General features: G+C 43.0%; 1 protein-coding gene across 1 annotated transcript in view; it reads right to left on the bottom strand.

The window, feature by feature from the left end:
- The window catches only part of GALNTL5 (polypeptide N-acetylgalactosaminyltransferase like 5), a 56560-nt gene that overhangs the window by 13063 nt on the left and 19817 nt on the right, over positions 1-23680 (bottom strand). Inside the window, 3 exon segments of the mRNA XM_054655361.2 lie at positions 12657-12713; positions 12716-12775; positions 16773-16938. Of these exon segments, the coding sequence (XP_054511336.2) occupies positions 12657-12713; positions 12716-12775; positions 16773-16938 (283 nt within the window).

Below are 23680 nucleotides of genomic sequence, written 5' to 3'. Positions count from 1 at the left end.
CAGATCTCTATTTTGAAATATCTTTATCGTGGTCAGTCTAACAACTCACTTTGGAATATTACAGCTATGATTTTCATGCCTCAACCAAAACTGAGCTAACAAGAGTCCCATTTTTAACACATATGTTTTCATACTATTGGCAGCACACACACAGTTTTATACTTCACATTTTTCACCTAAAATAGCTTCTATAATATTACGTAACATAATTAGCATTTTAAAATCATGTCTGCTCATTTGATAGGTGAAAAATAACATCTGATTCTCCTAAGATGTATGAATGGCTAGCAAGCACACAAACAGATGCGAAACATCATCAGTCATTAGGAAAACACAAATCAAAACCAATGTGAAGAACCACTTCACTTCCACTAGGATGACGAGAACTTAAAAAATGAAAAATAAGTTTTGGCAGGGATATGGAGAAATTTGAACTCTTACACATTGCTGGTGGGAGTGTCAATGGTGCAGCCACTGAAGAAAAGAGCTTGGCAGCTCCTCAAAAAATTAAACCTGGAATTACCATAAGACCCAGTAATTCTATTCCTAGGAACATGCCCAAAATAATTCAAACAAATGTATGTATGTGCATGGTCACAGCAGTACTGTTGACAACAGCCAAAAGAGGGAAACAGCCCAAATGCCCATCAATGGATGAATGGAGAAACAAACTGTGGTGTATCACAGAATGGAATATTATTCAACCATAAAAAAGGAAGCACTGACACATCCACCACGTGGATGAACCTCAAAAATATACTAAGTGAAAGAAGCCCTACACAAAAAGTTACATATTGTATGATTCCGTTGATATGAAATATCTAGAAAGAGACAGAACACAGATTGGTGGTTGCCAGGGACTGGAGGGAAGGAAGCTGCTTAATGGCTAAAAGACTTTCTTTTCAGGTAATGAAAATGTTTTGGAGTTAGAGGTCATGGCTGTACAACATTGTGAAGGTGCGAAACGCTACTTAATTGTTCATTTTTAAATGATCAGTTTTATGTTAATCGTGCCTCAATTTTAAAAAATCTGGTTAATGTTTTTTTAATCGCTGGTGAGGTTGAATTTTCCATATGATTAGCCATTTGTAAATGAAATTGTCGTGTACTTTGCCTATCGGAGTAGTTTTTTTTTTTTTTTTTAAGATAGAGTCTCGCTCTGTCACCCAGGCTGGAGTGCAGTAGCATGATCTCAGCTCACTGCAACATTCACCTCCCGGCTTCAAGCAATTGTCCTGCTTCAGCCTCCCAAGTAGCTGGGATTACAGGCACCTGCCAACATGTCCAGCTAATTTTTGTATTTTTAGTGGAGATGGGGTTTCACCGTGTTGGACAGGCTGGTCTCAAACTTCTGACTTCAAATGATCCACCTGCCTCAGCCTTCCAAAGTGCTGGGATTATGGGCGTGAGCCACCATGCCCAGCTTGGAGTTGTATTTTTAATGGATTTTAAATGTACATTTTACATACTAAAAATATTAACTTTTAGTCCTGTTACATTTCCCCAGCCTACTGTTATTTAATTTTATTATTTTTTATTTGCAGCAATTTTACATTTTTTGTTAAAAAATAGACTTTTTTTAGTGCCTTTTCCATTGGTTTTAATCTTTGAAATTTCTTTATTCATAAAACAGGCAAGTATTAATCTATGTTTTTATATTTTTAAATTATCCCTTAAGCAGTTTATGATGATGATGTTTTTACAGAGACAGTCTCACTCTGTTGCCCAGGCTGGAGTGGAGTGGCGCTATTATAGCTCACTATAACCTCCAACTCCTGGACTCAAGCAATCCTCTTGCCTCAGCCTCCTGAGTAGCTAGGACTACAGGTGTGCACCAACACACTTGCCTACTTTTTTTAACAAAAATTTTTGTAGAGATGGTGTCTCACTGTGTTGTCAGGCTGGTCTTAGAACTCCTGGCCTCAAGCAATCCTCTTGCCTTGGCCTCCTAAAGCGCTAGGATTACAAGCATGAGCCACCACACCTGGCTATGGTTTGATTTTTTAAAATAAAATTAACATTAATCCAGTTATAATTTATTTGGGTTATGGTATGAAATAAAGACCTAAAATTTTCCCAAATGGCTAATTGTTTAAGTGGCATTAAACAACAAGTGCAACAAAAACATTTTAAAAGTCTTTTTTCCCATACAGATTTGTAGTATCTCTTTACTGTATATAGTGTACACTTGTACCCTTAATATTGAAAGATTAAATATTTGCAACTTTGAGGATTCTAATGACCCAGAAAGACCATAAATGCAATATTAAAAATTGCAAAATAATTTAAAATTATACTTTACGCAAAATTAATATGGGGTATTACTGAATGCTGATTTAAGTTAAAAACATGTGGGAACAGGCCACCTAGCACCTACATTTCAATGAGATTTTATTTTCACTCATCATAAAGTATTTAACAGGGGAAATTTACATCCTGTAAGGAGAGCAAAGTAGTAGGGAGGGTCCCTCTTCAGCCGATTTCTCCCCTTCACAGGAATATTTTGTGGGAACCTAAAGTTTGTTGCTAGGAAAGGACGGTTGCTCTACTTTTGCCGCCTTTGAGAGTTTCGGGAAGGACCGTGCTATTTATTGTTTTTAGAGATGGCCTATCATTCATGTGCTAGATGACCTATCAGACATTCATCAGATTCTCTTTAGTGCTTGTGATGAGTAAAGGGCATGAGGTCAAGCCTGCCTGATAGAGGAATTCTTCCCCTACTTGCTTCCAAAGAGTATTTGTGGAAATATTCTAAACAATTCCACTGCTCCCTAAAGTTTGGAGTTGGGAGCTACGTTCTCCATCTTACCCTGTGTAGAAGCTTATTTTCTGCTCTCCTGTCGTAGTCTATTTGCACCATTTCTCTAGGGATTGTGGATTGCAACGTTTGTTAACCTGTTTTTTGAAAAGCAACAAATAGCATATGTATCAATTTCACAGTATTTCCTGTTTTGCTCTGTTTTGTATTTATTTTCGTTCTTTGGTTAGTGTCCATATTTTCACCCTTAAACATAACTCATTATATATAATTTATTTTACATCACATTAAAATTCTCAGTTTGGTCTCTACAACCAAGCATTTTTGAAATCTTAAAAATATTTTTTCTTTTCTTTTTTTTTTACCTACACGTTATGTTATTGCTGTATCTTTTTTTAATTTGTTTTTTGAGATGAGGTTGTGATGTGTTGCTCTGTCTAGAGCACAGTGGCATAGTCATAGCTCACTGTAACCTTGAGCTCCTGGGCTCGAGCGATCCTCCTGCCTCGCCCTCCCAAATAAACAGGATTACAGGCACGGGCCACCACGCCTAGCTAATTTTTATTTGTTCATTTATTTCTGTAGAAATGAGATCTTCTCATGTTTCCCAGGCTGGTCTCAAACTCCTGGCCTCAAGCAATCCTCCCGCCTCAGCCTCCCAAAGCACTGGGATTACAGGTGTGAGCCACAGCACCCAGCCTGTTATTGCTGTATCTTTCCAATTTTTTGGTATTGATGTTTAAGAATGTGGTGTGCAAGGGGAACATCACACTCTGGGGACTGTTGTGGGGTGGGGGGAGGGGGGAGGGATAGCATTAGGAGATATACCTAATGCTAAATGACAAGTTAATGGGTGCAGCACACCAGCATGGCACATGTATACATATGTAACTAACCTGCACATTGTGCACATGTACCCTAAAACCTAAAGTATAATAATAATAAAATAAAATTAAAAAAAAGAGAATGTGGTGTGCAAAATCTGTGTCAGGGGATTTACAGAGAATCTGTGCTTAAGCGTATGACCAGTTTTTGTAAAATACATAAGCATTTCTATTTAACTTACTATAAATCTGTTAAACCTAGCCATTTGGATTTTGTAAAAAGAAATCAAAGCAACTATACTATTAAATATCCTAAATTTTGTTTGTATGCTACATCCTCATAATCTGGTGGTGGGATGATGCTGTCTACTGAGATGGCATCAGAATTCCTGGGTTTGAGCCTGGAGTAACGTGACCTAGAGCCAGTCTCTAATCTTTCGGGAGCTTAGCTTCTTTAACTGGGATAAAAGGCTGATGAGTTCTAAAACCTCTGAGAGCCTTTCCACCATTAATATTTTGTATTTTATTATTTTTACCCTGTATTTCTTTTAATTTTATGTATTTCATCATTTTGAAGCATAAAATTCAATGTTTACGTTTTAATTATTTATTTGTACTAATTGCTGTATAATAAGCATTTATTTAGTACATAATGCCAAAAAAAATGTAGGTGATGTCCTTATCTGATCATTGTAACAGCCATGTTAGTTCGATAGCATCATTCCCATATTTGGATTATCAGGCTGAGGCTCAGAAGAGTGACTTGTCTAATTCTCCCTGGAAGACACTGCTTCCCTGCAATGTTGCTGATAGAAGAAAAAAAAACTCCTTCTCTCAAACTGCATGAACCCCGCATCCAGAAGCAACACTAGCATTTCATCACTATCCATGGTTTAATCATCACCCATGTTTGCCTCCAAACCATGACACTTCCACTCCCATGCAAAAAAAAAAAAAAAAAAAATTCATACCAACTGATTGTAGATTTCTTTAGATTCAAGCCATCTGATTGTAACATTCTCTTTCTTCTTCACTTTGCAAAACCCCTGCCTTCTCCTTCTCCTCTGTGGGGTTATCTATCTGCCTGCATCTCAGGCGGTTTCCTTCATGCCCTGCAGGTACCGCACAGCATTCACCGCAGGCTGTCCATCTCAGCTCCTGCAATCTGTGGGAGACTTCAACAGCCACGTGGACAGCACCACCGGCCCAGAGAAATGGACAGATAGTGATGAGAATTATGAAGAGAAAGAAATGGGGGAGGCCGGGCGCGGTGGCTCACGCCTGTAATCCCAGCACTTTGGGAGGCCGAGGCAGGCAGATCATGAGATCAGGAGATCGAGACCATCCTAGCTAACACGGTGAAACCCCGTCTCTACTAAAAATACAAAAAATTAGCTGGGCGTGGTGGTAGGCACCTGTAGTCCCAGCTGCTCGGGAGCTGAGGCAGGAGAATGGTGTGAACCCGGGAGGCAGAGCTTGCAGTGAGCCGAGATCATGCCACTGCACTCCAGCCTGGGGGACAGAAGGAGACTCCGTCAAAAAAAAAAAAAAAAAAAAAAAAAAAAAAAAAATTGGGGGTAAGGGTGATGATAGAGAGGGATAGGAGTCTGCTATTTAATATGGGGTGGTTTGAAAGACTATGGTGATAAAGTGGCATTTGATCAGAGAACTGAACAAAGTAAGATAACAGGTCATGCAGATGCCTGAGAGAAGAACGTTCCAGGGGAAGCCAATCACGGGCAGAGGCTCTGAGATAGGATGAGGCTTGGCAGGCTGGGAGAGAAGCAGGAAGGCCCGTGCAGCTGGTGGGTGGGTGAGGGAGGAAGGAAGGGAAAGATCAGGGAAAGCAGGGAGCACGTCACGGCAGGCCCTACTGGAGAGACAGCGTCGCTTTGTAATAATGCAAATAGCTCCCAGGAAGATGACCTGGCTCCAAAGGAGTGTGTGCACATGAACATCACGTGAAAACCCATCTCCAGGCTCAGTAGGTACAGTTTGCATCTCAATAGAGTTGATAAAAAAGAAAAAAAGAAAAGAATAAATGTGCATGGGTAGCACACAGTCGGCAAGAGATAAGTCCCAGAGGGATAAATACGTTAAGGAAGGGCCGCTGGCTGCTGCCTCACCTGCCCACACAACAGGATCCCATACTTGTGACTCAGGAGCACGCCTGGCTCAGGCAGCCACCTACATCACTTGGGGGTGTGGGGAACAGACAGGCTGAGAGATGGCAAGTGCTGGCAAAGGGCCAGGAAAAGTAGGTGCACACACCCACAGTCATAGCTGAAGGTTTCAGTACAACTCTAAGAAACTTAGAAATAAAATCGAATTCCATCATCAAAGATATGAACAAAATTATATATATATACACACACACACAGAACCTACAACCAAAAAGAAAAAATATACATTCTTTGAAAATACACATAGAAGAGCCATGTGTGGTGGCTCATGCCTGTAATCCCAGCACTTTGAGAGGTTAAGATGGGAGGATATTGCTTGAGACCAGGAGTTTGAGACCAGCCTGGGCAGGACAGTGAGACCACATCTCTACCAAAAATTAAAAAAATAGGCCAGGTGTGGTGACTCATGCTTGCAATTCCAACATTTGAGAGGCTAAGGTGGGAGGATCACTTGACCCCCGGAGTTCGAGGCTGCGGTGAGCTTCGATACTCCACTGCACTCCAGCGTGGGTGACAGAGAGAGATCCTGTCTCAGAAAGAAAAAAAGTATAAAATACACATAGACATTGTGAAAAACTGACCTAGCTTAAGCCACAACAGAAATTTCAAATTTCTGACCACAATACAGTTTAGTAATAAATAATTAACAAATAATTTTTTAAAAATCTCTGAAAATTGTTTGGAAACTTTCAAAATCACTCCTAAAAAAAAGAAAACAATGTGGATTAAAGAGGAAACCAAAAAAGACACCAGTGCCTGGGCAGTTTACTGGCCAGTTCTCTGCGAGTTCCCACACACGGTCAATCTCTGTCTCATGTAAATTTTTAGAAAAAAAGGAAAAACCATACAATTTGTTCTATGAGTCTGGTAAAGTGAAAAGTATAAGAACACAGTACAAGCAAAGAAAATCATAAACGCATCTTCCTTTTTTTTTTTTTTGAGACATGGTCTCACTCTGTTGCCCAGGCTGGAGTGCAATGGCATGGTCTTGGCTCACTGCAGCCTCCACCTGCTGGGTTCAAGCAATTCTCCTGCCTCAGCCTCCTGAGTAGCTGGGATTACATGCATGTGCCACCATACCTGGCTAGTTTTTGTATTTTTAGTGGAGATGGGGGTTCTCCCTGTTGGTCAGACTGGTCTCGAACTCCCGACCTCAGGTGATCCGCCCGCCTCGGCCTCTCAAAGTGCGGGGATTCTAGGCATGAGCCATCGTGTCCAGTCCGCACCTTACTTTTGAACACTGATGCGATGCGTGTGCGCGGGGTGAGAAGGGGCGGAGAGCACGTGTGTGAAGTGGGTGTTGTGAGATATTTACATCTACACCTAGTGACTCTAGGGGAGCGTTTCTATGGGTATTATGTGGGTTTGAAAATTTTCAAAATAAAAAAAATAAGACTCCCCTTTTAAACAAAAACAATCCAGACCGTAGTGCTACGGGTTGAACTGTGTTCCCCAAAACGATATTTTCAAGTCCTAACCCAGGAACCTCAAAATGTGTCTTTATCTGGAAACAGAGTCTTTGCAGATGCAATGAGGTCATACCGGGGCAGAGCGAGCCCTTCATTCAATGTGACTGGAGTCCTTCTGAGATTCGGTTGGGGGAGACAAAGACACAGACACAGACATAGACACACAGGGAGGACGCCTGTGAACAGAGAGGCAGAGCCGAGGGTGACGCCGCTGCAGCCCGGGACTGGCAGCCACGGCCAGAAGCTGAAGAGGCAGGGAAGGAGCCTCCCCTGCAGGTCTCAGAAGGAGTGAGGTCCTGCTCACACCTTGATTTTGGACTTCTGGCCTCTAGAACTGGGAAAAAATGAATTTCTGTTGTTTTAAGCCACCTGTTTGTGCTACTTCATTATAACAGTCCTAGGAAACTAATGCACATCAACATAGTAACTAAATGATAAGTCAGAATTATTCCCATGAAAGTCAAAAGCAGAAAAGATGCCTGCTACCGCCACTTCTAATCAACATTAGAGGTAGAAGGAAAATTACCTTCAGGTGATAGAAAATGCAAGCGACTCTACCCACCAACCACTAACGACTAAGAGTTTACTGAGGTTTCTATTTACAAGATCAAATATACCAAAAGATCTCATTCCTATGTACCAGTAATAATTTAAAAATATAACAAGAAGGTCCCAAATCACAATTTTTAAAACAACAACCAAAAAATCAAGATAAACAGAAATAAATCTTTGCACATAATATCTATAGAGCAAATGACAAAACACCAAACGAATGTAAAAGCAGATCTGAATAAATGTCCATGGGTGGGGACATTTATCATCAAAAAGATGTAAATTCTTTCCCATTTTAATCTATCATCTGTATACAATTCCAGTGAAAATCTCAACATGTTTTTCCTGGAACTTGATAAGACAATCCTAGCTAAGACACTTTTGCAGAATGAAGTGGAAAGATTTGTCCTACAAATCTTCTTATCAAGAAAATAAGAAGACATAAAAACTTCTTATCAAGCTGTACTAATCAAGAGACAGCGTGATTAGCCTAGAAATGCAAAAATATCATCATAGAGCAGAAGAGAGATGCTGGAAATAGACCCAGGAATACACAGACATTTGATAAAATGATAAAAATAGCATTGCAACCAATGAAGAAATGGTGGACTATTCAATGAACGGTGTGGGGAAAACTGGCTATTCATTCCGAAAAAATTACATTACATTCTTAACTTACACCATTTGCAGAACAAACAGTTCCAGGTAGACTCAAAGTTTAATGTAAAAACTTTACATGAGGAAGAAACTAAAGAAGAGTATCAGGCCGTGCACAGTGGCTCACGCCTGTAATCCCAGCACTATGAGGCTGAGGCAGGCAGATCACCTGAGGTCAGGAATTTGAGACCAGCCTGACCAACATGGCGAGACCCCGTCTCTACTAAAAATACAAAAACTAGCCGGGTGTGGTGGTGGGTGCTTGTAATCCCAATTACTCGGGAGGCTGAGGCAGGAGAATCACTTGAACCCGGGAGGCTGAGGTTGCAGTGAGCCGAGATGACGCCATTGCACTCCAGCCTGGGCGACAGAGCGAGACTCCATCTCAACAACAACAACAACAACAACAAAAAGAACAGTATCATCATGATCGCAGGGTAAGGAAGAATTTTTTGAACAGGAGACAAAACCCAAAAATCATAAAGGAAAAATATTGATATGTTTGTTTTTTATTATGTTAAAGCTAGCTACTATTATAATAATAAGATTCCAAAATGATAATGGCTCAAATGCAATAGAAGTTTATTTCTACCCATTTAGCCATCCAAGGCGGGTGCTCCTGACTGCGGAAAGCCCTCCATGTGGTCATTCAGGGATGCAGGCTGGCAGAGGCTCTTCAACCCAGAGCCTCCAAAGTCACTTAGTCATCTTGGCCCCAGTCAGCCAGAACAGGAAATGAGTGTGGAGGGGACAGACCAGCTTCCTAAGAGCCTTGGTCGGGAAATGGTACATGTTACTTGCACTCACATCCCATGGCTAAAACTTAGTCACAAGGCTATTCCTACTGAAGAGAGGCTAGGAAGTTCAGTCTAGCCCTGTGCCCAGCAAGAGGAAGTGGGCTTTTTTTTTTTTTCGTGACGGAGTCTCGCTCTGTCGCCCAGGCTGGAGTGCAGTGGCGCAATCTCGGCTCACGGCAAGCTCCGCCTCCCAGGTTCTCGCCATTCTCCTGCCTCAGCCTCCCGAGTAGCTGGGACTACAGGTGCCTTCCACCACGCCCGGCTAATTTTTTTGTATTTTTAGTAGAGAAGGGGTTTCACTGTGTTAGCCAGTGAAGTGGGCTTTCTGGTGAACTTAAAGACTTAAAAATTTCTAGCCAGGCACAATGGTTCATGCCTGTAATCCCAACACTTCAGGAGGCCGAGGCAGGTAGACCACTTGAGGCCAAGAGTTCGAGACTAGCCTGGCCAATATGGTGAAACCCCTTCTGTACTAAAAATACAAAATATTAGCTGGGTGAGGTGGCAGGCACCTGTAATCCCAGCTACTCAGGAGGCTGAGGCACAAAAATCACTTGAACCCGGGAGGCGGAGGTTGCAGTGAGCCGAGATTGCACCACTGCACTCCAGCCTGGGCAACAGAGTGAGACCCTGTCTCAAAATAAATAAATAAATAAAATTCTGCTCAACACAAGACACCCCCAGAGGAGAAGAAAAGATAGGCTCTAGCCTGAGGACCGATATTCTCAGTGTTCATAATATAGAATTTCTGTTATAAGGCCAGGTTTGAATCAATAACAAAAAGACAAACAACACATTAGAAACACTGGCAAAGAATATGAACAGATAAATCGACAGAAAAATGATCTGTAAGCAATCTATGAAAATATGAAAAAATTCGATGGCTGGTAATACCAAGAAAAGAAAAGGTAGCCTATTTTTTGGCCAACTGTGGCAAACATTAGAAAGACGGGCCATATTCATCTCTGGCTGCAGAGAAAGGGCAATTTATCTGTGTGATGAGACTGTTAATTGGTGAAACTTTTCAAGGACGATTTGGCATTATCTTTCAAAATTTAAAATAAAAATTCCCTTCTTCCCAGCAATACCACTTTTAGGAATTTATCTTACAGGCACAATCAATCACACAAAGATATATGTTCATGAATTGTAACTGCTGCATTTTTAAGGTAATAGTAAAAAAGAAAAATAACCTATTCAGAAATGGCTAAACAAGTTATGACAATCAATTATAAAATCCATATGGGCTGGGCGCAGTGGGTCACACTTGTAATCTCAACACTTTGGGAGGCCGAGGTGGGAGGATCATTTGAGGTCAGGAGTTAGAGACCAGTTTGGCCAACATAGCGAAACCCCGTCTCTACTAAAAATACAAAAAAAATTAGCTGGGTGTGGTGGCACCCACCTATAATCCCAGCTCTTGGGGGAGGCTGAGGCAGGAGAATCACTTAAACCTGGGAGATGGAGGTTGCAGTGAGCTGAGATCACACCACTGCACTCCATCCTGGGTGACAGAGCGAGACTGTCTAAAAAAAAAAAAGAGAAAAAATAAAATCCATATGAAATATCATACAACACAGCAATTCAAAACTGAAGTAACTCTTAAGTACTGTCATGGGAAAAGTTCCAAAAAATTAAAAATAAAAGAGTAAGTCTCAGGACAGTATAGATAGTATGATTCCATGTATTTAAAAATCCCAGGCCAGTCGTGGTGGCTCACGCCAGTAATCTCAGCACTGTGGGAAGCTGAGGTGGGCAGATCACTTGAGGCCAGGAGTTAAAGAGCAGCCTGGCCAACATGGCAAAACCCCGTCTCTACTAGAAGTACAAAAATTAGCCGGCATGGTGGCGGGCACCTGTAATCCCAGCTACTTGAGAGGCTGAGGCAGGAGAATTGCTTGAGCCCAGCGGGAGGAGGTTACAGATTGTACCATTGCACTCCAGCCTGGGTGACAGAGGGAAATTGTCTCAAAAAAAAAAAAAGTAAAATAAATAAAAATCCTTAACCCTGTGTATATACACGTGCATATATATGTATATATCTATAAATGCATAAAAACGCGGGTCTGAAAAGATGCACTCCATATTGTGTTTGGTTTCTCTTGGGTTTTGGACAATGGACATGTATTATCTTTGCAGTTAAATAAGAGAATGTGTCCACCGATCAGGGCAACATGGAAAAAGAGAGTCCAATTTTGCTTTTTTTCTTTTGTCCTTCCATTCCTTAAGGAGGTGTTTCCTGCTAAGGAGCAGGGACATTTCAGCAGCTTGCAATGCAGCCTGAGGAATGCCCTTACAAATGATTCGCCTCCCGTGGTTCCAGCTCAGTGTTCTGCCAACATTCCCCTACATGCGGCAGGAGGCGTGATCGTGGGAGGCTTGGGCCCTCTAGCAAGCTGCTCAGATGCTCCTGGGACTCAGCCGCCCAGCAGCATTGACAGCCAATGGTTCACAACAAGTCCCTCCCCAGAAGCTGCCCTTGGCCAGCCATGGCTACCAAGGTCATACCTGCCCCCAGGGGAGGGCAGTGTTCATATCCAATGACTGGTCCATGCCTGGTCCCCTTACCTGGAACTGGGATCCCTCTGAATGGCTCTTGGGGCAGCCCTGGGAGTGCGCTGCTCAGATGTCCCTTCACAAGAACCTGCTGCAGGGGATGGATTTGAGTGCTTCCCATTGCCCAAGTTTTCGGATCTACTGAAGCTCATGTCAAGGTCATGCCGTTCCCAGGGTGCTGCCACCCAATGACCAAGCACAGTGTGTGGGTGGTGGTGGGGAGGAAGTGGAGATGCGCCACCCGGTCCCATTGCAGGTCTCCCTAACGGGCAGCCTTTGCAATGGGGCTCCCCCTAGCCCACTGAGCCTTTCTGAGACCTGCACCTTGTCTGAAGCGCTTCAAGGTAAACTTCCTTCCTTCTCTGTCCTCCTCCACGTGTGTTGGGTCAGAAGCATCAGCTCACACTTTTTCTTCTGTTTTCCTATCTCTTGCCCCATAAACTCCTTCTCTTATTTCATTGTGGGGTCCTGGCTTCAGAGGTCCCCCTGGATGAGCACTGCAGCTCCCTCCCGCCCACCCCACCCCCAGTCTTGCTCTCCTCACTCCTGTGGCTCCCAGTGGGTCCCCTGTGGTTGAAACTCCATTTCAGAGTTTGTACTGGGGAACTTAGCCTGTGAGAGGGGCTGACATTAACGTCCCTGCGAAAGAATATCTTCAACCCAAAATAGCAAATTGACATTTTAAAGCAGAACACTTTCAGAGGCAAAAGAAGATTAAAGGCTCATATGGCTGGAATAGATTTCCACTCTTCTGATGAAGCAGACAGAGACATAGAAGGTCTCCCTGCAGAGGAGTCCCGCTCAGAAGGGAAGATCTCTGTGACGCCGTCACTGGCTCTTGTCCCCAGGAATGTTCCTACCTGAAGCATGAGAAGCTCCAATCAGCCTTGCTCGAATCAGCCCCTCTCTCTTTTTCTTATTATTTTAAACTTTCCCCGAAAAGTTTCCAGGTGATGGTCTAGTTTTTCTTTCAAATCATCTGGAAAAATATTCAACATATGAGAATGTATAAACGGCAACTATAGAAATTGAAACAGTGTATCATCATTATGACTTATTCCTAAAATCCATGCTATTCCACAGAAGTTCTAACTTTAAAAGAGAATTTTGGGGCCAGGTGTGGTGTCTCATGCCTGTAATCCCAGCACTTTGGGAGGCCGAGGCGGGCAGATCACTTGAGGTCAGGAGTTCGAGACCAGCCTGGCCAACATGGTGAAACCCCCCTCTCCACTAAAAATACAAAAATTAGCCGGGCATAGTGGTGGGCGCCTGTAATCCCAGGTACTCGGGGCTGAGGCAAGAGAATCGTTTGAACCCAGGAGGCAGAGGTTGCAGTGAGCCGAGATGGCCCCATTGCACTCTAGCCTGGGCAACAAGAGCAAAACCCTGTCTCAAAAAAAAAAAAAAAGATAGAATTTTTATCCTATTTAAGGGGAGAAACACAAGTGATTCATTATCAAAATCAACTGTAAATATTTTTCTTTTTGTTTCGTTTTTGTGGAGACAGGGCCTCATTCTGTTACCAACGTTGGAGTGCAGTGGCATGACCATAGCTCACTGCAGCCTTGACCTCCCAGGATCAAGCAATCCTCGTGCCTCAACGTCCTGAGTAGCTGGGACTACAGGTGTGCACCACCACACCTGGCTACTTTTTAAATATTTTGTAGCAATAGGGTCTTGCTACATTGCCCAGGCTGGTCTTGCACTCCTGGCCTCAAGGGATCCTCCCATCTTGGTCTCCCAAAGTTCTGGGATTATAGGTGTGAGCCACCACACCTGGCCCTGTAAATATTATTCTACGGTTCTAGTGAAATAACTCATTTTAGTAAATCACTATTAACATTTTAATAGAAAAAGCATGCATTATAGAGCTTTGGCACAATCTGGGTTTGCTACTATCTGTGCTTCTAATTTTTCAGTAGCTCTTGGGAAAGTTATCGAACCACGAGAGTCTTAGTTTCCTCAGCTGAGAGAAGGGATGACCATCATGTTCCCGGCAGTACTCTGGCATGAGGAAGAAGAAATATATCACCCAGCACAGAGCCTGGCACCCAATAGTCGCTTAATATTTGGAGGTTAATACAATGATGATAAAGGAGGCTGGGACCAGGTGAGATGGATGCAGGTACCTCAGAGGTCTAAATTCCTAAGTCCAAGCAATCTGGGTCAGGGGCAGGTTGAACAGGAACAGGTTCATGGTAATCCCAGCAGAAGGAGGGATCTTCTTCCTTGTTTTTAGAAAGAGGCAGGGATACAGGCTGCACAGCTGCGCTTGCAGGCCTGGGCAGCATCTCAGCTCAAAGATCTCCAGACACCTCACTCACATCCAGGATGTAGGAGGCGGCAGGAGGAGGGAGAAGTGGGATGCCATGAGCCAGGCCCTGGAGGAGATAAAGGCAGTGGAGGCAGCAGCAGTCACTGACATGAAGTGGAGGGTGCGGGTTTTTCAGAAGATGGTCATGTTGTTGGCTTGCAGTGTAGAGGGACCAGGACTATGGGAAAAGTGGATGGCAGCAGGTCATGGACAGGCCATTTGTGTAGCTCAGTGGGAGCAGTTCCCTGGGCCCCTGGCCCTGCTCCCCCAAGCTGAGGAGTCTATTGGCCATACCTATAGGTGTCAGCTGGGAAAGACGGGGTTTTGTTGAAGAAATTGTCCTTAAACCCATGATGAAGTCACCGTGAATTAAAGGAGGAAGGTGTCAACCTGAGCTCCATCAGAGCCTAGAACACCCTAGTCCTGTGTTTAAGGCTCTGTGTGGGTCAAAGGCTCAGATAGAGGAGGAGAAGCAGAGGTGTCTGGTTGGGCAGCACATCCACATGTTGGCAGCAACGACCCCCTAGTCTCTCATAAAGGGGACCACAATGTATGATGAATGTATGAGAACATTGACAGATCTTACGGCCTGTATGTTTGTGTCCCCACCAAAATTCAAAGTACCCCTCAGTATGATGGTATTTGCAGGTGGGGCCTTGCAGAGGCATAATTGGGTGATGGAGCTAGCTTGCTCTCTTTCCACAACATGAGGACATAGCAAAAAGATGGCTATCACCCAGGAAGAGGGCCCAGTCTAAGAACTCGATCCTGCTGGCACCCTCATCTTGGATTTCCAACCTCCAGGACTCTAAGAAATCAATGTTTGTTGTTTAAGCCACCCAGTTTGTGGTATTTTGTTACAGCAGCCAAGCTGACTAAGACACCAGTTACGTCTCCAAATTCATGGTGTGGTTCTGAAAGGCTGGGGGAGGTATCCGTCCCCTGGTCATTCCTGGCACTGTGTCTCCATGGCAGCATCCTTGTACTTCTGGGTGAGAAGTTAGAATTCCACAATCTGTCAGGTTATCCCACCCTGTCCCCTGCTGGTGGCTTTCCCGGTGACTTCTTGCCCAGCAAGTTACCAAACATGCTGCTCAGTCTTTTGGGCAGATGAGGCAGCGTGGGTCACAGGGGCAGCAGGGAAGCCAGGCCCTCACTCCACACTCTTCCCATGCACAAGGCTAGAAATAGACAGTCCTGTGCCCTCAGACATTGGTGACCCCCTTAGAAACAGTGTTATTTACGATAGGTGCCTGGCCAACATCTACATTTCCACCACACAACTGCCAGTGACTTGAGTCACATTCAGGAGTCACCTAGAGTCACTTCCCCGCAGGGTGAACCTCATGGGATGGTTTCTTCCTCTGCCTGTTCTTCCTACTGCTTCTCCTCATCTTTTTGTTTCTGAGCTCATAGTGGGTCACAATTTACAGTGGATTGGGTTGACTTTCAGCCTGAAACTTACTTAATATTGACATCATTGCTTTGGTACTCCTGGCTTGCCTAAGGTTTGTACTCCATTGTAAATTAGATGAGTAATTTCCAATTCTAAGTGTAGTTAACTAGTGCTAGTATCACAATTCTTTAAAACCAGTAAGCATGAAAGAATACACACTTAACTGCAGTTGGTCTGATTCCGCTTCTTTCATGGAATTCCTAGATCATCTCATTTTCCTGCATTAAGCCCTTAATAGCTCCTCATAGCTTCAAGATAAAATTCAAATAATGCGCTTTATGAGCAGTTACCCCCCGTGCCCCGCTTTTTTTAAGTGATGGGGTTTTGCCATGTTGCCCAGGCTGCTCTGGAGCTCCTGAGCTCGAGGGATCTGCCCACCTTGGCCTCCCAAAGTGCTGGGATTGCAGGTGTGAGCCACCAGGCTGGGCTGGCAGTTCCCTTTTAATAACTCTGGTTTTGCCCACCTCCCCCCTGCAACTCTATACTCATGCATAAACTACATAAAATATGGCAGCATGTATTTCAAGCTCTCTATGTCTTCTCTTACCTCTGGGCCTTTACGATGCTGCTTAAGCTACCAAAAACACTTTTTCCTTCCTCTCCACCTAGATCATTACAACTCATCATTCAGACCTCAGTTGACATGTCACTTCTTCCTGAAGTTATCTCCAAGGACGTGGCCGGTGCCCCTATGTTTGCCTTATGGAAGCACCGCCCCTCCACCCCTCTGCCATGAGCCCAAGTACAGGGCCCAGGTCTCACATGTCCACCATATACCAAGAGCCCCTAGTGCAGTGCCTGCCCCAATACCCACCAAAAAGATTTTTTTGTACAAAATACTCAAGTGCCATCGGGGAGCGCACTACCTTCAAAGTAGATTAGATGGTCAGGCGTCGTGGCTCACACCTGTAATCCCAGCACTTTGGGAGGCTGAGGCGGACAGATCACTTGAGATCAGGAGTTCGAGACCAGCCTGACCAACATGGTGAAACCCCGTCTCTACTAAAAATACAAAAATTAGCCGGGCATGGTGGCATGCACCTGTAATCCCAGCTGCACGGGAGGCTGAGGCAGGAGAATCGCTTGAACCCAGGAGGCAGAGGTTGCAGTGAGCCGAGATGGTACCACTGCACTCCAGCCTGGGTGGCAGAGTGAAATCTCAACAACAACAACAAAGTAGATTAGATAATGAGGGTTCTATCTTACCAACTTTGCTCATGTCATCTACCAAAATAATTTCTTCAAGAAAATAGTGTGGCGTGAGGTTCATGACACTGGACACGGTCCGAAACAAGGCATTAAATTCTTCATTATAGAAGCAAATGACAATGCTGGCAGTCGGGAGGCGGGCTGGGTAATGTTTTTAAGACACCTGCAGGCAGAAGCAATATGAAGAAAACCATCCATCTAAATGCCTTGGATGTTGTGTCATCTCATTCAAACACTTCTCCTTATTTGCATCTTTTTGACTCTTTACTCCTTCAACTGATAATTATGGTAATAAGGTGACGGTACATCTAAAAACACAAAAATTTATTTAACTTCTTATGTTGTTCTAATATTTTCTGAATAATTTCCCCCTTCTTAATGTCAGTAATAATTGCTCTTTCCTGAGACTGTGTTGATAATCTCAGTTCTATTTTAAACATAGTATAAACACAAATTATATTCATGTATTAGCTTCTGTTATAAAAATGAATGTTTTATCTTTTTTTTTTTTTGCTGTCACCATGGCAGAACAGATAAAAATGAATTGTTAAGCTCACACATTAAAAAGTGTACATTAACTTTATTGTGCTGTCTTCAGAGAAAACTCCAACTTTATTCTTATATTTGTGGAGTCTGTTGCAACAAAAAAGTATAGCAGATATGGTCTAATTGGATTTCTTCTGAATATTTGACAAAAATGCTTTATTTCATTTTTATTTATTTATTCTTTTTGAGATGGAGTTTCACTCTTGTTGCCCAGGCTGGAGTGTAATGGTGTCATCTTGGCTCACTGCAACCTCTGCCTCCTGGGTTCAAGTGATTCTCCTGCCTCAGCCTCCGGAGTAGCTGGGATTACAGGCATGCACCACCATGCCTGGCTAATTTTTTATGTTTTTAGTAGAGACAGTGTTTCACCATGTTGGCCAGGCTGGTCTTGAGCTCCTGACCTCAGGTGATCCACCTGCCTCAGCCTCCCAAAGTGTTGGGATTACAGGCATGAGCCAATGTCCCTGGCCTCAAAATACTTTATTTTTTTGTGTGTGTGCATATGAGGGAAATATAGAAGCTGAATTCTGGAATTCTAGTAATATTAGTTATTAATTATTATTTAGATTGATATATTCTTTAGCTGTATTCTGAAATATTTTGGTTGTAAATTAAAGAAATCTGCTGGAGCTAACTTTAGCAAAAGAAAAGGAGGTGTGGCTGGCGCAGTGGCTCAATGTCTGTAATCCTGGCACTTTGGGAGGTCGAGGTGGGTGAATCACATGAGGTCAGGAGTTCGAGACCAGCCTGGACAACATGGCAAAATTCTGTCTTTACTAAAAATACAAAAATTAGCCAGATGTGGTGGCGCGCACTCGTAGTTCCAGCTACTTAGGAGGCTAAGGCAGAGAACATTTTGAACCTGGGAGAGGGAAGTTGTAGTGAGCCAAGACCATACCACTGCATCCAAGAAAAAAAAAAAAAAAGAAAGAAAGAAGGGGGGGAGGGAGGGAGAGAGAGAGAGAAAGGGAGGAAGGAAGGAAGGGAGGGAGGGAGGGAGGAAGGGAGGGAAAGGGAGGAAGGAAGGAAGGGAGGGAGGGAGGGAGAAAGGGAGGAAGGAAGGGAGGGAGGGAGGGAGGGAGGGAGGGAGGGAGGGAAGAGGGATGTATTGTGAGCTGACTCAAATGTCTCATAGGACCTAGAAGCTGCAGCAGCTGGAGCCTCAAGGAATGATTAGAACTAGAGGCTTGAATGATGTCTGGACACTCTCTATCTCTGCTTTTGTGTTTACATTTGGGAAAAAAAATAATAGCAATATCAACCTACCTCCAAGGGCTGTGAAGATGCAATGAATTAACACGCCTACAACACTTAGAGCAGTGCCTGGCACGCAGTAAGTATTCAGATAGAAGGCACATTACATGATTATGATTCTTCCTCTGCAACTGGGCTTTTTCCACTTCTTTAGTGGGAAATGTGATTGACATCAGCATTTCTTATAGGCAAGGACCCAAGGAGAAACTGGTGGGACTTTACCTTTTCCAAGATCAAAAATTGACTGGAAAAGATTCACTGGCCCAGCTTGCCATAGGTGCCCCATCCCTGGGTTAATCAACTAGGGCCAGAAAATTGAGTTGAAATAAAAAAATCATTGTGGCTGGGCGTGGTGGCTCAAGCCTGTAATCCCAGCACTTTGTGAGGCTGAGGAGGGCGGATCACGAGGTCAGGAGATCGAGACCATCCTGGCTAACACGGTGAAACCCCGTCTCTACTAAAAATACAAAAATTTAGCCGGGTGCAGTGGCGGGCGCCTGTAGTCCCAGCTACTCGGGAGGCTGAGGCAGGAGAATGGCGTGAACCCGGGAGGCGGAGCTTGCAGTGAGCCGAGATCGCGCCACTGCACTCCAGCCTAGGCGACAGAGCGAGACTCCATCTCAAAAAAAAAAAAAAAAATCATTGTTAGCACTGCAATCACACGGAAAGGGGGAAAAACAGTGGGAAAGGAGTGCTGGGCAGGCAATCCTATGGGCATCCTGGACAGTCCCCTCAGGGTACTCACAAAATGAAGTCACCAGGGAAGGAGAGGGCCTTGTCCTGGTCTTCATTTTTATCCAAGACAAGATGAAGACAGAGAAGTCATGCCCACTGAGTGGAACTGACATCAGACTCAAGGGAATGGAGAGTCCGAGGGACAGGGCCAAGGAAGCACCGGAACAGATGGGAATGAGGGCACCTGCACCGTCTGCACTTGGGTCTGTAACGGTGAGTGGGAAAATGCGGCTGTGCAGAAACATGTGGAAAAATAATTAAAAGGCTTAAATGGCTCACGCCTGTCATCCTAGCACTTTGGGAGGCCAAGGCGGGCAGATCACCTGAGGTTAGGGGTTTGAGACCAGCCTGGCCAACATGGCGAAACCCCTTCTCTATTAAAAATACAAAAATTAGCTGGGCGTGGTGGTGCATGACTGTAATCCCAGCTTCTCAGGAGGCTGAGGCAGGAGAATCACTTGAACCCAGAAGGTGGAGGTTGCAGTGAGCCAAGATGGCGCCACTGCACTCCAGCCTGGGCAACAGATTGAGACTCTGTCTCAAAAAAATATTCCAGTAAGATCATTGAGTTGAGAGACAGAAAGTAGGAGAGAAAGAGAAAATATGATACTAGAGTGAATTAACGGAAGGCCAATACCATGAATAAGAGAAGTGGTGGTCCAGAATGACTTCTGCTGCTAAAGTCGCATCTCTGATGTTATAGTCAGTCCTGGGTGTATCACTTTAAGAAAACTGGAAATAAACTGCGTCCCTTCAGTTTGATGTTGGTGGAGGAGCCTGAAACTCACGTGAGGACTCTTTAGACCCCCAAGAGAACCTGGTGTGTGTGGGTTTCTCAAAAATAGATCAACAAATGTTGCTGTGGTATGTCTATAAAAACTTTCCTGGCCAGGTGCAGTGGCTCATGCCTGTAATCCCAGCACTTTGGGAGGCCAAGGTGGGCGGATCACCAGAGGTCAGGAGTTCAAGACCAGCCTGGCTAACATGGTGAAACCCCATTTCTACTAAAAATACAAAAAATTAGCCATGGTGGCGGGCGCCTGTAATCCCAGCCACTTGGGAGGCTGAGGCAGGAGAAACTCTTGAACCCGGGAGGTGGAGGTTGCGGTGAGCCAAGATCCTGCCATTGCACTCTACCTTGGGCAACAAGAGCAAAACTCTGCCCCCCTCCCCCCACCAAAAAAAATCTTTGCTGGGACCTAAGAAAGCTGTTTTTAAGAGTAAAAGGAGGCCAGCCGTGGTGACTCACACCTGTAATCCCAGCACTTTGGGAGGCTGAGGCAGGCAGATCACGAGGTCAGGAGATCAAGACCATCCTGGCTAACATGGTGAAACCCCGTCTCTACTTACAAAGAAAAAAAAAAAAATTAGCTGGGCATGGTGGCGGGCACCTGTGGTCCCAGCTACTTGGGAGGTTGGGGCAGGAGAATGGCATGAACCTGGGAGGTGGAGCTTGCAGTGAGCTGAGATGGCACCACTGCACTCCAGCCTGGGTGACAGAGTGAGACTCCATCTCCAAAAAAAAAGAGTAAAAGTGATTTGGATGGCCTTTGGTTGTCCTCAATGAGCTGATCATATAAATTTGCTAACCTTACACATTGCTGACCTTATACATTAATAATAGTTCAGTACAAAGCAGGACTCTTTTAGGCTGAATTGTGTCCTCCAAAATTCATATAGTGAAGTTCTAGTCCCCAGGACCTCAGAATGTGATCCTATTTGGAAAAAGAGTTGTTGTAGAGATAATTAGTAATGTGAGCTCATTAGGGTAGGCCCTAATCCAATATGACTCACGTTCTTACAAAAAGGGGAAATTTGAACCCAGAGACAGACATATACAAAGGGAAGATGACGTTAAGAGTTATAGGGAGAAGACGGCCATCTATAAGCCAAGGAGAGACGTCTGGAACAGAGCCTAATTTCTTTACAGCTCTCAGAGGCGAGCAATCCTGCCAACACCTTGATTTCAGATTTCTGGCCTCCAAAACTGAGAGAGAATAATTTTTGTTGTCTAAGGTACCCAGCTGATGGTACTTTCTTATAGCAGCCTTACCAAACCAATATTTGGATACCAAATTTTACCATGCATCAGTCTCAACTGGGGTTCTTGCTGACTGCAGATTCTGATTAAGGAGATCTGGGCAGGGGCCTGAGATTCTGCATGGCTAGCAAGCTCCCAGGGGCTGTCAGTGCTGTTGGTTTTCAGGCTGTATTTTGAGTGGAAATAGTCTACCGGGCACAGGCACTGTTACAATGACAATCTTTTAAGCACATTAGAAAAAGATGGTGAGAGATGACTGCTAAACTAATTTGTAAATGGCTATTCATTTGTTCAAATCCAATTAAAAAAATGGATTTCTCCAAATAATTTTTGGATCAGAGGAAGTTAAAAATTGTAAATTATATAGAAATTAAAAATGAAAGCCTATCATGTTAAAATCTAAGAGATATGGCTAAAATTCAAATCAGAATAAAATGAATATTTATAAATGTATTATTATACCACAAAGAGGTAAAATAATCAAACTAACCTTATAAACTAGCAAGAAAAACAGGATAAACAAAAAGAAATAAAAATGAACCAATAAAGATAACTAGAAATTAATGAATTGGAAGACAAAAAAGTAAAATTAGTAAGTATAATCAAAAGTTGGCTTTTTGAAAGACAAAACAATGCACATCAAACTTAAAAAGAGAGTGGGAAAACATACAAGAAAAAATGAGAAAGAAGGTATGGTACTAGTGGAGATGATAGTAATTAGGGAAATAAGACACACAACTTTTTGCCAATAAATTTGAGAAATAGGTGGAATAAAGTTTTATTACAACAGTGTCCTAAATAGCCCCTAGAAATAGAAAGCTTGAGTAGAACAATAACTTCAGAGTAATGTGCAAGTTTATCAATGTCTACCACTAAAAAATGCACTGGTGATTCATAATTACCAAGCAAGTGCTATTTCAACATAATAGGTAATTATCATATTATCCCAATTATTTCAGAGAGTCAAAAACTTTCAAATTCATTTTATAAAGCTAGTATAAGTCCGATATCAAAATCTGATGAAGATAATACAAAAAAGAAAAACATAAATCACAATTTTAAAAACTTGAATCATACATAGACTTTTTTTGAAGAGAAAATAAGGTCTTAACCTCCAGAGATGAATTGTTACTTTAATGTTTCTTAAATATGTGAACTTATGAGCTCAGAATCTCCTTGTGCTCGTAAGTTTGTACCCAGCTATAAACAAAACAGTTAAAAATAATGAAATATGGCTAGAAGGGTTAAAATCAAATTAATAAATTAATTTTAATTTCAGGTTGGGTTTTGTTGAAATGACATCACCACTTATAACTTATTTTCTACTTGTTATAGGAAAGTTTATTTCTTAATTTGACTAGACTTTCCTACTATGTAGTGTGTGTTTGCTTAAATCTCTCAGTCCTATTTTTGTATTTGAAATATTGTTTTAAAAAATTCTATTGGTCATATTGTAAAGTAACTTGTCATAACATATAATTTAGGTATTTGGTCTGCCTCTGTTTGACATCATTTGTATAATGTACCTATTAAGTTTACTAATACTTTTCTCATTACTTACTGAAATTTGGTGACAATAGTAACAGGCTGTCCTCCTGTATAAATATATATTAATTAAAAATAATAGGCCAGGTGCAGTGGCTCATGCCTGTAATCCCAGCACTTTGGGAGACCAAGGTGGTTGGATCACCTGAGGTCAGGAGTTCAAGACCAGCCTGACCAACATGGTGAAACCCCATCTCTACTAAAAATACAAAAATTAGCCGGGTGTGGTGGTGCACGCCTGTAATCCCAGCTACTCAGGAGGCTGAGGCAGGAGAATTGCTTGAACCTGGAGGCAAAGGTTGCAGTGAGCTGAGATCGTGCCACTACACTCCAGCCCGGGCGACAGAGCGAGATTCCGTCTCAAAAAATATATATATATAAGTGGGAAGATGAAATTTTAGAATTCTCATGGAGAATCTCATCAAGAATTTGCAGACTTCTGAAAATACACACATAAATCTCAACTTGAAAAACATGATTAAAAAAACAAGACCTAACTTATGCTGCCTATAAGAAACTCACTTCCCCTTTAAGGATATACAAGGATTAAAAGTGATGAGATGGAAAAAGATATTTCATGCAAATGGAAACCAAAAGAGAGCAGAGGATACTTATACTGAAGTAAAACAGACAGTAAGTCAAAAATTGCAAAAAGAGATAGATAAAGCAGGTCATTTTATAGTGATAAGGGGCCCATTTCATCAAGAAGATATAACAATATTATATTGCCAGTTGGTAACATAATACCAAGATATAACATCAAGAAGACATGTTGTAAATATAT

This window comes from Pan troglodytes, chromosome 6 (assembly GCF_028858775.2).
Source record: "Pan troglodytes isolate AG18354 chromosome 6, NHGRI_mPanTro3-v2.0_pri, whole genome shotgun sequence".
Lineage (NCBI taxonomy): Eukaryota > Metazoa > Chordata > Mammalia > Primates > Hominidae > Pan > Pan troglodytes.
Note: the sequence above shows the minus strand (reverse complement) of the source record. Positions and strands in the feature narration are given on the sequence as shown.